The 15,270-nt window shown below is 31.9% G+C and overlaps 3 protein-coding genes across 4 annotated transcripts; all 3 read left to right on the plus strand.

The window, feature by feature from the left end:
* On the plus strand, positions 823-3,175 carry LOC109359008 (L-type lectin-domain containing receptor kinase S.4-like). Of its 2 annotated transcripts, XM_019603495.1 has the most exons (2): positions 823-2,947; positions 2,978-3,175. In XM_019603495.1, exons 1-2 carry the CDS (start codon positions 971-973, stop codon positions 3,032-3,034), a joined length of 2,034 nt encoding a protein of 677 aa, XP_019459040.1. In that variant the 5' UTR covers positions 823-970; the 3' UTR covers positions 3,035-3,175. The 2 variants fall into 2 exon arrangements, with proteins under 2 accessions (XP_019459040.1, XP_019459039.1); XM_019603494.1 differs by having other exon boundaries at positions 823-3,175.
* Positions 4,907-6,776, plus strand: LOC109359295 (E3 ubiquitin-protein ligase RDUF2-like). Its single transcript, XM_019603911.1, has one exon. The coding sequence runs from the start codon at positions 5,051-5,053 to the stop codon at positions 6,059-6,061; it is 1,011 nt and encodes a 336-aa protein (XP_019459456.1). The 5' UTR covers positions 4,907-5,050; the 3' UTR covers positions 6,062-6,776.
* Positions 11,653-14,883, plus strand: LOC109359225 (protein FAR-RED ELONGATED HYPOCOTYL 1). Its single transcript, XM_019603806.1, has 4 exons — positions 11,653-11,813; positions 13,568-13,902; positions 13,989-14,252; positions 14,508-14,883. The coding sequence occupies exons 1-4, from the start codon at positions 11,770-11,772 to the stop codon at positions 14,579-14,581; spliced, it is 717 nt and encodes a 238-aa protein (XP_019459351.1). The 5' UTR covers positions 11,653-11,769; the 3' UTR covers positions 14,582-14,883.

A 15,270-nucleotide genomic window follows, 5' to 3' on the forward strand; every position in this document is an offset into this window, starting at 1 on the left:
TGATAATATTAAAAATCTTCACTTGAAATTTCCCCCTCTAATATATATATTTAATATCTTACTAAATAATCATATCATAAACAAAATAAAATATTTGATTCTTGCTCGATCCTCAAGATGACCAAAATGTAAAATATTTGATTCATGTGAACGATATTCGTTGAGGAATGGAGGGGCAGCCACACACCCCAAAAAAGATTAATTCTTTACCTCAAAATGTGATAATATATTCACTCCTATTATATATAGAGTTAATTACACTTACATCATCTGAGTTTTAGTAAAATTACACAAATCACCCATCACTTTTCTACATCTGCACAAACCTCTCATAGTTTTTATACTTTCATTAGACTGACGACCCGTGCATGAGAAATAAGTGTAATCTTTTAAACAAAAATGTGATAAATGCAATTAAGTTAAACAAAACATGGTATATTGTGAGAAAAAATCTAAATAATATACAAATTAATGTATCTTTATTATTTTTTGTTACAAAATGCATCAACAATTCTAAAAAGATATTATTTAAATCACTCTTATACTATATTGTAACGAACCAAAAATAATAAAGAGGTATCGACTCATATATTATTTGGGCTTGTCTTCATAATATATCATGTTTTGTTTAACTTAATTGCATTTATCACTTTTTTTTTTTCCACAAAATTACACTTATTTCTCATGCCGGGGTGCTCAGTGTAATGAAAGTATAAAAATAAGGGAATTTGTGTAGATGTAGAAAAGTGAGGGGTGATTTAACCCACAAGGCTTTCAATTTCACTCTGTCAATTATAACTGCTAGCCCATATGAACAGTTAATGCCATTCATTTGTGCCCTTAAGATCTCATGCACCAACTTTCTTTATTTCCATTCAACATGACATCTTATGTTTGTTCTATTCCTATAAACCTTTTAAAATCTCAAACCTTTGTCATTTAGATTCCTTGTTTAGTTTCTCTATAACTTATGTTCCTTATCATGGCCAACATTTTTCAACTTTTGTCTATGATACTATTATTCCTTTTGATTTCAGTTTCATCTCAACTTGACCAAGTTTTTTATGCTGGATTCAAAGATGCTATAGGTAACAACAATCTAACCTTGAATGGTGTAGCAGAAGTTGAGAAAAATGGTATACTGAGATTAACAAATGACACAAGCAGATTATTAGGCCATGCTTTTTATCCCTCACCTTTTCATTTCAAGAACTCAACAAATGGTAAAGTTTTTTCATTTTCTACCTCATTTGCTCTTGCTATTGTACCTGAGTATCCCAAACTAGGTGGGCATGGCCTAGCTTTTACAATAGCACCTTCTAAAGATCTCAAATCTCTCCCTAGTCAATATCTTGGTCTTCTTAATTCAAGTGATATTGGTAACTTCTCAAATCATCTTTTTGCTGTTGAGTTTGATACTGTCCAAGACTTTGAGTTTGGTGATATCAATGATAACCATGTTGGAATTGACATCAATAGTTTGCAGTCAAATGCATCTGCTACTGCAGGTTATTACACTGATGATTCAACCAAACAAGATCTAACACTCAAAAGTGGTAAAACAATACTAGCTTGGGTTGATTATGATTCTGCTCTAACACTTGTTAGTGTTACACTTTCACCTTCTTCTACCAAACCCAAAAAACCAATCTTGTCCTTTGTTTTGGATCTCTCAACAATTTTTCATGATACTATGTATGTTGGCTTTTCTGCATCAACTGGTTTACTTGCTAGCTCTCACTACATCTTGGGTTGGAGCTTTAAAATCAATGGAAAAGCATCACTCCTTGATCTCTCTTCTCTTCCACAACTTCCAGGACCAAAGAAGAATCAAACTCCTATGATAATAGGGGTTTCAGTCTCAGTTTCTTTATTTGCATTATGTGTTATCTTCATTGGGATTTATCTATTTTGGAAAATCAAGAATGCTGATGTGATAGAACCATGGGAGCTTGTGATTGGACCACATAGATACTCCTACCAAGAGCTCAAGAAAGCTACAAAGGGTTTCAAGGAGAAAGGGTTACTTGGGCAAGGTGGATTTGGCAAAGTTTTCAAAGGAACATTGCCTAATTCAAAGACTGAAGTAGCTGTTAAAAGAGTCTCACATGAATCAAAACAAGGCCTCAGGGAATTCGTGTCCGAAATCGCCAGCATAGGCAGGCTTCGCCACCGAAATCTGGTTCAGTTATTAGGTTGGTGTCGCCGCCGCGGTGACCTCTTACTTGTGTATGATTTCATGGCTAATGGTAGCTTAGACAAGTACTTGTTTGATGAGCCTGAGATTGTGCTAAGTTGGGAGCAGAGGTTCAAGATAATTAAGGATGTTGCTTCAGGTATTCTCTATCTCCATGAAGGGTATGAGCAAGTGGTTATACATAGAGATGTTAAAGCTAGCAATGTATTGCTAGATTCTGAACTAAATGGAAGACTAGGTGATTTTGGATTAGCAAGGTTATATGAACATGGTGCTAACCCAAGCACCACAAGGGTGGTTGGTACTTTAGGCTATTTGGCACCAGAGTTACCTAGAACAGGAAGAGCAACAACTGGCTCTGATGTTTATGCATTTGGTGCACTTTTGCTTGAGGTAGCATGTGGAAGAAGGCCTATAGAACTAAAGGCATTACCAGAAGAGTTGGTTTTGGTGGATTGGATATGGGATAGGTACAAAGAAGGGAGAATATTTGATGTGATTGACCCAAAACTAAATGGTAATTTTGATGAGAATGAGGTTTTGTTGGTGCTGAAATTGGGTATGATATGTTCAAATGATGATCCTAATGTTAGGCCTAGCATGAGGCAAGTTGTGAGGTATTTGGATGGAGAAGTTGAGTTGCCATATGAGTTTAGAAAGCCAGAAGATTTAAGACACCATGAAGGGTTTGATCAATTTTTGCACTCACTTGCACTTTCTTCATTTCATAAGATGAGTTCTAGTTCATATTTTGGTAATAGAGAAATGGATACAACCTTTCCTTCTTTTGGTTATTCACCTCAATCACTTCTTCATGCTAGAGGAGAAACTAGGTGATTCTATATTATTGTACTAAGACATTTATTTCCTTTACTTTTCTCTTCTTACTCAAGAAATTTCTTTTACTTCAATTGTAGAGAAAGTTTTGGACAATATGAATGAAAACCCAAAAACAAAGTTGCAATTTTTGTTGTGTCTTTTATTTCCACCCTCATTTTGTTATAGCCAAATCTGCTACCTTGTTATATGAGCAATTTAGCATACTTCTGTATATTGGTGTGGCCTTTGAATTGATAAATGTGAAAATGAAAAGGACCATAAGTTTAATGAATCATTATCATTTGACAAACAAGAAAGACAGTCCAATTCCACTATGAAGTGATTGAGTTTCATATGTGATTGCCCAATTTTCTGCAGGAACATTAACACAATTATACACATCTTTACGATACAAAATATATATTTGCATATTCATTACTTACACCTACTCAATCCCATTTTGATTACCTGTAAGTGGCTAAATTAATATAATGGTTTGAGCCTAACCTATAAATATGTTTAAAAACAATTAAGACCTATACCTATTTAAAAGTTTGGTATAACTTATTTAAAGGGTTTCTTTTAAATAAAAAGTGTATTACATTGCTCTATGTGTAAGAACTAATCTCTCTTGATCAGCTCGCAGGAATCGAACCATTGACCTTTTAATCTTTCCGGGATCTAACGAAATCTTACACCACTAGATCAACACCTTATTGATAAAGGATGTACATATGTAGAAGCACATCTTTTTTCCAAAAAGTATATCACTTTATATGATTATATATTTTATGTCATCACTATTACTAGTAATTTATCATAAAATAGATAATTATTAAATTTTTATTTTGAACAAATAAATGTAAATGAACTAATTTTCCTTTTACTTTTTATTTTGGCAGCTAACTCATGTGAAATTTAACATGGGTTTGAAGCACAATTATATATATATATATATGGCAAGGACTAACTTGCCACTTGCAAGTTAGTTCTCATCCTTGCCAAGTGTACTATTAGATTGAATAGTTATTAATCTTATCTGTTAAATTTGTTATTGGCTATTGAAGTTTTCTAGAACTTGCGATCTTATTCTACGATTTTTTTGAGGAATACGAATAAAGTATAGAAGTCAGATCGGTTTGTAAATGTTCAATTTTTAGGTAACGATTTTAAACATTTTCATAATTCGGATTACCAAACAACGACATCACCCCAAGAAGTCGTGAAATGACTAAATGACTTCCATACAATAAAATTTTTACACTTAGAAGTCGTGAAAGGGTATCACGACTTATAGACATTATAAAATCACACTTAGAAGTCATGAAAAGATATGATGACTTTTAAACATTAAAAAATTCACACCTAAAAGTCGTTACAGGATATCACAACTTTTATATAAAAGTCGTACATTGGCATAACAATTTCTACACAATAAAAATATCACACCTAAAATTCACGAAAAGACTACACGACTTTTGGGTCAAATGCCACCAAGATCAAAAGTCGTTAAAGGATATCACGACTTATATATATAAGTCGTACTTGACTTAACGACTTCTAAAAATTCCAAAACGGTAGCCAATTACCATATTTTTTAATCCAACGCTGCTGATTAATTCGCATGGACGCAAACTAACTACTAGTTCTCAAATTAGTCATTTCCTTTAGTGAATAATGTATCTCATGATACAATGAGATAAATTATCTTATTCAACCAATAAAATCATAATATATATCTTATTTAATTATTTTCTACCCAAACAATTCTAAAATTAAACAAAACAGTATATATGTCATAAAATATATATCATCTGAAATTTGAGAAAAGAAATCGTGTGCATTGAATATAGAGGTGAGTGCAGCCAAGTTGACTCTACACATGATATTACACAGTTTTCTCGGTTCATAATTTTCGTGGAAAGTTTCAGAATATTCCATTTGAATTTTACCCACAAGAAAAGAAATTTTTTCTGGGTTTTTCTTCAATCAATCAAATCATATTATTACCCTATCACCACAATTATTCCTTCCATGGCTTCGCGTAGAGAATCTTCATTCTGGTGTTACAGATGCAATCGAATCGTTAGGGTTCCATTAATCGCCGGTCAAAACTCTCCATTCTGCCCCTATTGCACTACCGGATTTCTCGAAGAAATCAGAAACCCTAATCCCTCCGATCAAGGCGGTGACAGGAGGACCACCACTCCCACAGGCAGCGGCGACCGGTCGCCGTTCAACCCCGTAATCGTCCTCCGCAACGGAAACGATGTCGTTTCGTCTTCCTCAGAAACACGCAACTTCGAGCTCTATTACAACGACGTCGTTTCTGGATCAGGTCTTCGTCCATTACCCGATACCGTAACCGAGTTTTTAATGGGTTCAGGGTTCGACCACCTATTGAATCAGCTCACTAATTTAGAAGGAACCGCGGTTCAATTATCAGACCGGCCGGGCCAGTCTTTTTACCCGATAGGGGCGTCAAAAACTGCTATCGAGTCAATGCCAGTTGTTAAAATAATTCCAACACATGTGGATGCGGAATCACAATGTGCTGTTTGCATGGAACCTTTCGAGCTCGATTGCGATGCTCGAGAGATGCCGTGCAGCCACATTTACCACTCTGGCTGCATCCTCCCGTGGCTATCGGTGCGGAACTCGTGCCCTGTGTGTAGGCATGAGCTCCCCACCGAGGGCACAGGGGAGGATGCTGTGGGGTTGACTATATGGAGACTCCCTGGAGGAGGGTTTGCTGTGGGGAGGTTCATTGGTGGTGTTGGTGGAGAACTTCCTGTTGTGTACACTGAAATGGATGGTGGGTTTAATGGTATTGTTGGTGGTGGTGGTGTTGTTTCTAGTAGGATCTCTTGGGAGTCTAGTTTGGGTAGAAGAAGATCAAGGGACAGAAGAGGATTTGGTGGTGTTTTGCGCAGCGTGTTTTCGTATTTTAGGAGAATTAGGAGTTCAGTTTCGAGTAATTCGGGGATTAGTGAAAGATCTAGGTCTAGCACTGTGTTCTCTAGATTGTCAAGGAGGGGCAGTTAGTTTTTTGGTCTATTTTGTAGTGGAGAATCACAAATGGTGATTTCTTCGAGCAAATAACCAATTTCATCCATGAGAAAAGATGCGCTCCCGAGTTTAGTCACTAAATTAGTACTTTTCAAGACAAATGTTAGAGACACATTGATCCGGATATGGAACTACTTTGATCGGCATTTTAGATCCTTTTCCTTAGGGACTAAGTTGAGATTTTTCGTTTCTTAGGAACAGAATTGGTCAATCTGATTTTAATCTGGGATGGCACTCTTATTTTTATTTGTTTATTTTATTCTTTTCACTTTTCAGGAAGAGAGTTGGAGTTTTTACCATGTTATTGTTTTTGTCAAGTATTTATTTGGGATTATAGCTCTGAATTTTTCCTCTATCTTGTGAGGAAGCCACTTGCAAAATATGTGGTGTAACTTTTACATACTGTAAATAATTACATCAGACCTATTAAACAGTTTTGGAATTTCTGTATGGAACTTTTGAAAGCATAGGATTTTGTAAGTTGTATAAGTGATAAGGTTCCATTTGAATGTAAGAAAAGCAAGTTGTTATTTCATGCTACAGGCAGAAAATCTGTGTGATTATTCCCCATGTCCTGTATCTCATTTTCTTGTTGGTTCTGTACATTTATATATTTGTGAAAGCATAGGATTTTGTAATTTGTAAGTGATAAGGTTCCATTTGAATGGAAGAATAACGAGCTGTTATGTCATGCTACAGGCTGAAAATCTTTATTTCTGATTTGCTGTATCTCATTTTCTTGCTGGTTCTGGACATTCGTATATTTGGAAATTTGATTCTTTGAGGTTATCAGAAATTTGTAACATCAAATGTTGATGTAACTTGACCTGTTTCTTCGTCTATGCATTGGTTTTGATAGGTTCGTATAAGATGTCATTTAAGAGAATTAAAATTTTAATCATATTTTGGTTTTTGTCAAGTATTAATTAGGGATATTGGTTCTGCAATTTCCTCTGTTCAGTGAAGATGCCACTTTCAAGTGTATAGTTTCACTTTCACATACTGTGTAATTTTGTAATTTGTGCATGGTAAGGCTTCATTAGAATGGAAGGAAGACAAGCTTTTATGTTTGGCCATAACAAAGTAGAGATGTAAATTTACCCTTGTGTGACTGTTCTTGTTTCTCTTCTTTTTGCTTTAGAGAATTTTGAGTGGTTTTTCTTTAGTTAGAATTATAAATGCTTGTTGGTTCTGAAATTCTGTTTATTCAGAAGTATGGTTCTGTCATCTGTGAGGTTATGGAAAATTATGAGTTCTTTTGTTGAAGTAACATGACCTGTTTCTTTGTCTATGACATAGTTACATAATTATCTCCTTTACCCTACATACTGCATATACCATGCCATGTACCAGGTTCCTCATAAACATGACATCACAAAATTAATGTAAAAAAAGTGAACCATGTATTTGTACCGCGTACAAGGTAATTATTGTTTATGACTATGTGACATTTGTTCCTTATAGGTTCATATAAGATGTCATTTAATGTCCTCCTTTGATGGTTTTTTTTCATTTTCATACTTTTTCCATGTGATTGGTTTATGAAGATAACAATTCTCAGACCTTCAGGCTGGGTCCATCAAGTATGGGCTAACTGCTAAGGAAATAAGGAATGGAGATTACAATTTGAACTATGATCTCCTCCTCCTTTGTTAGTCAATGACTTATTATGCAGATTGTTGTACTTACTACTTAGAGCTTGTTTTATCCTTTTTAAGTGCAGTTAGGATGTCAATTTTGATCTTGATTTACCTTCTATGGCCATGCCTTCAATGGTCAAATTTATATCTAAGAAGCATTATTGTACTATCTGGTTAGGGTCTTAGGTCTCATACTTTACCACATTCACTTGCAAGTTTCATTTTGGTTAAGTAGTAGAATAAATGGGGGTTACATAGGTGTTTCTTTTGTAACCTGTTGCTGCTTCTGTAGATAATTTGGATGATGTGATACGTCTATTTACTTTATTAGAAGATTGAAAAGAAACTAATAGATGGTAGCCAAGTTGATTCATACCAGCATTAAGCTACTTTCTCATAACTAATATTTGTCTCTCCTCCTAAATTCTCACATTTTTATCACTTACATTATATGTATTTAGAGGATGAGTTTGACGCAATAGTAAGGTTATGCTAAGTGACTATAAGGTTACGAATTTAAATTTTGGAATCAGTATTTTGGCTTGTGGAGGTAAGACTATGTATATCTACTATTTTTAGACCCATATTGCATCTTATCTATTTCAAATCAAAATCTCAAGCTTTTTAACTGGCTTCTTATCCTAAAGCACGACACAATTCGATTGAAAAAGCGAGGAGAAAGAGTCCGTTGATGGTTTTTTTATTTACTTCTTTTCTAGGTATCTATTCATATTTGTTTTTTATTCTAATTTTTTATTCTAATTTGAATATTCAAATTAGGATTACCCCCTTAATAATCTCTTCTTTAAATTTAATATATATTTTTTCATTGTTGCGCTTAAGATGCATAACAAATTAACAATAGACATGGAACCCTATAATTTATCATAGAAAATTAACAAGTAATCAACTTGAACAATATCAATTGTGATGTTATAAAATAAATATAATTAAATACAATAGATAAATAATAATGTCCATTTTCAAATTTAAAAGAAAATTTTATATTGATGATGATTTTGTTTTGTGATTCAATATAACCATTTTTTTTAATGAATATAATTTATAATGTTTTTGCACTTTGTACATGTTAGTCAGAATACATACTTAGTCTAATTTTATTGCATCTTGGATTTAATTTTATTTAAAATTTTATTTAGTCAGAATAAATATGTTACAAGCTTAATGTAAAGCATCACGTTGGGCTATTGCATCTATCAAAAATTGAACTTCACTGTGGTTATGAATTCCAGTTAAGCAGAAAGAGAAGGAAATGAGTTGGGTTGATAAAGAAGAAACAGAGATGAGAAAAAAATAATATGAGGAATATACTTATAATATATTAATGTACAATAAAATATGAATCCGTTTTTGGAAGTTAAAATAATAAAATAAGTACACATATATAAAATAAAAAATGACTCAAATAGTCAAATCCAACAAATTGGTTGTGAAAACTTGGAAAAGTTAGGAGAAAGATATACAAAATGTTAACTTTTGTAACAAAAAGTAAAATGAGTGATTGAGTGAGAGAAAATGTTACAAGTCTTACATGTGGGTTTTTTTAGTTTGTGAAAATTTTACATGTGAGAAATTAAATATTAAGAAGTTGTGAGGAAGGTAAATAAAATGTTAAGTTCTTAGAAAAAGTAAAATGAGTAATTAAAGGAAGAGAAAAATGTTAGAAAGTTTTTATCCGTGAGTTGTTCCGTCTGTGAAAAATTTTAGCTACGGAAAATTAAATATGAAGAAATTGTGAGAAACATAAATAAAATGTTAGTTTGTGACAAAATGTAGAACGAATATGTAGAGGCAATTAAAAATGTTAGAGAGAAGCTTTACTCGTAAGAAGTTTGAAAAATGTCTCAGATTTAATGAAATTGGAGAATGAAAATGAAAATAATGATGTAAAGATGAATATAGAGAGGAAAGATACGTAGATGAGGTGATGTTATTGGAAAAACGTATACTTAGAGACCAACTTTTAATGTGAAATTAGAAGTCAAGGTTTTGAAAATAGATATTGTGTAATTAAAGAACCAACTTTATGTACCCAAAAAAATAAAATGTACCAAAAAAAGAACCAACTTTTGAAAATGCATATGTTGTCATTATTAGAGAATCAAATTTTAATGTGAAATTAAAAGAAGGTTTTTGAAATATATACCATGTAACTAGAAACCGGAAATTAAAAACGAACTTAACGGGAAATTAAAAGGGAATAAAATAATTAAAATCCAACAATAATTACAAAATGATAGAAAATTATAATTACAGAATGATAGAAAAGGGAAGGTATAAATTGTCTAACTTTCACCAATTTAGATAATTATTACAATTTACAATTATAATTATTAAAATTTACACAATGATAAAAAATTAATTTTATTTACAATTTAGATAATTATTATGATAATCATATTTCATATGAACTTTTGTGATTGAATACGAATAATCAACAATAAAAATACAATTTGTTGAAAATATATATACACATACGATATATTATAAAATTATTAAAATAAAAAATAATTAACAATAAAAAAATGTTATTTATTTATTTTCTCTTTATTTTAAGGGTATTTTTGTTCTTAAGTAAAAAATTATTTATTTTTCTCACTTCCTATCCAATCAAAAAAGGTGAGAAAATAATACATATCTTCTTTCTATTTATTTTCTTTTGTCTTTCTTTTATAACACACTATAATAATTTACTCATTTTTTATCTTTATTTATCTTGCTACTCTTCTTCTCACTTTATCCTTTTCAAGTCAACAAAGTATTAATGGCACCGAATCCATGTTTTTCTTTGGAATGCAAAACAGCAAAAGATTTTTCGTCCTTTAATCCACAATTTTCAAGCATTGAATCTCCATCTAACAATTTAAATCCAAATATCATTTCTTAAATTTTGAACCATTAAAGAAGATTTTTGACATTTAATGTATAATTATATTTAATATAAATTTATTTTGTTTATGCATTTGGTATTTAGTAGTGAAAGTCATTTTTATGGAAACATTATCCTTGAACAAACTAATAATAGAATCCATGTAGATGAATTACATATTTTTCATAAATTTTATCACCACGGAAATTATGCGTTAATTTTTTTTTTTGGAGTGAACTCACTTATTAAAATAGTAAATTAAAAAATTATACATTTCTACTTGCCACATCATTATATGAAAATCTAATGATTAATCTATTTGAACTAGTAAATATATCTTAATCATCAATTTTTTATAGAATGAATAATTAAGATGTGAGATAAAAAATTTTAACTTACTCTTTATTCATATTATTTTTTGGTGGATACTCATCCATGTTAGTAATAGCAACCATACTTTATTCTCCATCATTCTTGTTTCTTGTTTCCTGACTTTTGTTTTTAAATAAGAATATTTTTTTATTGTTCTTAACCAAAAGAAAGTGAGAAGAGATATAGATATTGTACAAAAGTAAATGTTGTATGACCCAAATAAAAATAAAAATGACATTTACTATTTTGAGGAAAAAAAAAGTAGATAATATTCTTATTTCACGAAAATCCAAATTAAAATGAAAATGTTGTTATAACTTTAATTTCATTATGCATGTTACTAATCTCATTCTATTGGACACATATCTACTCATTTGTCTTACACCTACTGGAATATATGATTAAATATACTAAAAAAAAAGTGGGCAATTATCCCAAACTTTATCTATAGATAAGTGGCATAATATATAATGCTCCTGCTATGGCACTGCACATGAAATCACGCGTCATGGTCTTCATATTCTGCAACGCACCAATGGGATGCCACGTGAAGTGAACATGCTCCAAAAATCTCTGACCTCCCATGATTGACACGCGCTTTGGACACCGCATGGAAAATGACAATAGAGAAAAAGTACTGAACAACTGTGGAGTGTGAACATTGTATTAATGGATAACCTCATAAATGGTAACAGTAAAGTTTCAATCTTTTTATGTAAAGTCTCTCTCTTTAAGCTTTGAAGTTTGTCTTCAACTTTTTTTTCTTCTTCTTGCTTTTCTAGATGGAGATGGAGCAAATTGAAGACACCCCATCTCAACTAAACAGGTTTGATTATCTGGGTCTTCATTATTTTCCTCTCTTATTGATCCTGCCCAGATATTATTGCCCCTTTATATTAATTATACTAGATTTTATGATATTGTTGTTATAATTTTTTTTTTGGTACTACCCAACTTATTGCATCCCTTTATGGATAAGAAACTAATCTCTCATGAGTACATGTTTTATTCTCAGGAATCCAATCCTTAACTTTTTTGTCTTTCTGGTAATCCAGCGATGTCTTATATCATTAAACTAACGTCTTGTTGGTTAGGGTGGTTGCTATAATCTAGTATGGTATATTAAAGACCTAGAAACTTATCTTAGTAGTGAACTACTGAAATTTCAATTAAAAAGTAGAAGACATAGTTTGCTTAAATTGATATAGTTTACTGTAAGGTGTATTTTTCACTTTAGATCTTAAAATACATAATTAATATCATTGAGTATGATGAATAGTTGAGTTTATTATACTTCAATTAATAAATCTACATCAAATTTTGGTCTAGATTCATGCATTTAGTCGGCCAGCCCCACCCTGTTATGAAAGGGTTTAAGTTTGGCTTAAATTATAGTTGAACTCCCTCTTATTTCCAAGTTTAAGTGTAATTTTCCATAAAAGTATTTACTTAGTTTAACTAACTAACTAACTAAGTAGTTTTGATTTTAAGATACCTTTTAGTTAAGCATAAGGCAGACACACTAGAAATTATGTGCTTGTTTATTATATAGAGTGTGATTTAGTAGACAGGATTAGGTAAGTGATTGTAGATGGAAGTATTTGGATTCCATTTTGGTGCATAATAGATGGGATTTGATTTTCTTCTTTGGGTCATGTGGTTCTATTCATATGCTGTTTCTGTTTCTATCATGTGAACCTTCAGTAAGTCAACCATAAATAAATTATAGAGATTGTTGGATATTTTGGGAAAATATGTTGTTTTCTCTGTTGGTTGTTTGTTATGTTGAAAACACTTTACAAACATGAAAATGGGCCCACTAATGGTTTCTTTAACTCTTGGTTGTCCTTTCTGTCATTTTGATGTTATATTTTGAATGCTAGTAAAGGAATAAGTGCAATATGTTGTTGTTGTAGTTCAAGTTCATTTTTTTGCTTCTATTTCTGCTAATCTTGGATGTTTCAGCACCTTTGAATGTGTCTGAACATCTTTAAAATAGTTCAGTGTCATTTTTATTGTTTTGTGCATAGTTTAATCACAAAATTTGCTTTGTCAATGATTCTAGATAGAAAAAATGAGGAACTGATCATTTCATCTATCCCTCTAAAATATTATGTGTTGTGCTTTGTCATTTTCACTCTTATTGCTTAGTGGTTGAGCATTTCCTAGCTACACAAGTTAGATTAATGCCTAAGAAATTTGACTTATGTATTACAAACACAACTTGATTATGATATATCACAGTTATGGAATTCTCTCTGTAACTCTGCTCATGGTGTACCAATTTATGGTGATTCAAATTCTGAAGAAAAATCTTATAATTATATGTAAAAATTGGTGAACCATGTATATATGCACCAATAAGTATGGTGGATTTGGTAACTATATGATACATATGTTGTATATGTTATTTGATGTATCATTCGGACATCTCGAACATATAGAGACTTTATTAAAATATATATTTTTAGGTGAAAGTTGAACATTTCTAGCTTTGCATACTATTCTTTTGTCATTTTCCATGTACTCATGATATCCTCCTTGTTCTTTGCACTGACATTTGTCAAGCATTCTTTTCAGATTCCAGACAGATAGAATGCAAAATATTAACATTGTTGAATGGAGAAACAAAAGAAAATTACAAAGTGATCAGTCAGATTTACTTAGACCTAAGCATAAATGTCGAGTTGGGCATTTGTCCTCAGAACATACTTCAATGTTCGATGAAAAACGACATTTGGAGAGTATGAACAATCACACAGTGAAGAGTATGACAGATACAACAGCCATCAATGTTAGATCTGAATTTGAATCTGCCAAAGACAACAATAGTTTTATTGAAGAGTCAGATACTAGCATGTCCGTAAATGAAGAAGCCAAAGTTGAGGAAGAGGGTACAAACACATACTTATATGGTAGGCTTTCCATTTCATTTGTTAATTACGATGACTATGATTTATAATGCCCAAGTGTAACCACTACTTTTTGCATTGACTAATAGTCAAGAGTGTAAGGTGTAGTGAAGATGCCACAATAGTTGATAGTGAATGCGAACTCTCTTATCATGAGGCCGATACACTAACTTTGGAGAATTATGAGGAGCATCTTCTTGGATTAGAAAGCTTTTCAGGTCATGGATATTCAGAACTTGCTGAAGACAACAGCGAGCACTCCATTGATAAGGAATGCGAAGATTTTCTTTATTCAAATAAGGTGAATCCTCACGCGTATGTCCTTTCATCTGGACAATGGAATGTAGATAAAGGTATTCAATATATCCTAGAAAATTAATATGTGTGATCAAAGGATCATGTCAACACTCATTGATTATTTTCTAGCATACTTATATTTGCCAAAGAGTTTTTTGAAAGTAATGTCAAACTAGTAATTATTATGGAGGAATTCTTTATAAAATATGTGTATGTTATATATAACCTAGACTTTGTATACACGGGGAGATTGATAATACAAGTTGAGTTTTTAATTCCTAGGTTGACATATAATAATGTTTTGAATGCAGAAGCTCAATCAAGCACAAGGCCACCAACAATTGATCTAGAATTTGAGCAGTACTTTTCCACGCTTATGCTCTAACAATACTTTTCCACGCTTACGCTCTAGCAGATATCAACTATATATACATTAGAAGATTTAGAACTACTTATTGTAGTGTCTTTATAACGTCTTCACGAGAAGGTAATGTGCTTTTATCGCTTTTCCCCTACTGTTTATTTCCATTTCCCCACCCTTTCTAGGCCTATGATGTTTAAGGGTGGTGGTTGAAGTGGGTTTTAGTTTTGATTTCTAAAAAAATACATGCATGTATTTTAAATTAAAGTCATTGCTACTGTTGCAGTGTGTATTTTTACGTGATTAAAAAATATTTTTGAATTTGATACGGTCTAATGTAGTTATGTTGCAGTCCAATACAGTTGCATTATTGTGATTCAACGTCACACTAAAATTGTTGTGTCATGTAGTTGGGGAGCTGCCACAAAGGCCATATTGTGTCCCCATCCATTTTTAATTTGAATGAATGATGCATATGCTAACAATGGTAAAGGTAATGAATATTATGTTAGGATATTTTAACTTCTTTAGTCAAAGGTGAGGTGTAGGGCAATGTCAATTCTAAAGAATGGAGTTAGCTCTTATTGTACTAAGAAGTTCAAGGATGATAGGGGTAATTTAATATTTTGTTTATGTTTTGTAGTGCATATAATAATAACAACTTGGTTCTAGATGGTTTTATAAAATTTAAATGGTGAATTGGTAAGGTTTCC

Source organism: Lupinus angustifolius, chromosome LG11, assembly GCF_001865875.1.
Source record: "Lupinus angustifolius cultivar Tanjil chromosome LG11, LupAngTanjil_v1.0, whole genome shotgun sequence".
NCBI classification, from domain to species: Eukaryota; Viridiplantae; Streptophyta; class Magnoliopsida; order Fabales; family Fabaceae; genus Lupinus; species Lupinus angustifolius.

Bases quoted from the DNA above. Each gene is read 5' to 3' on its own strand.
- LOC109359295 (XM_019603911.1), top strand. From the start codon at position 5,051: ATGGCTTCGCGTAGAGAATCTTCATTCTGGTGTTACAGATGCAATCGA.
- LOC109359225 (XM_019603806.1), top strand. From the start codon at position 11,770: ATGGAGATGGAGCAAATTGAAGACACCCCATCTCAACTAAACAG. The intron at 11,814-13,567 runs GTTTGATTATCT...CATTCTTTTCAG, and splicing joins ACCCCATCTCAACTAAACAG to ATTCCAGACAGATAGAATGC. The intron at 13,903-13,988 runs GTAGGCTTTCCA...ATTGACTAATAG, and splicing joins TACAAACACATACTTATATG to TCAAGAGTGTAAGGTGTAGT.
- LOC109359008 (XM_019603494.1), top strand. From the start codon at position 971: ATGTTCCTTATCATGGCCAACATTTTTCAACTTTTGTCTATGATACTA.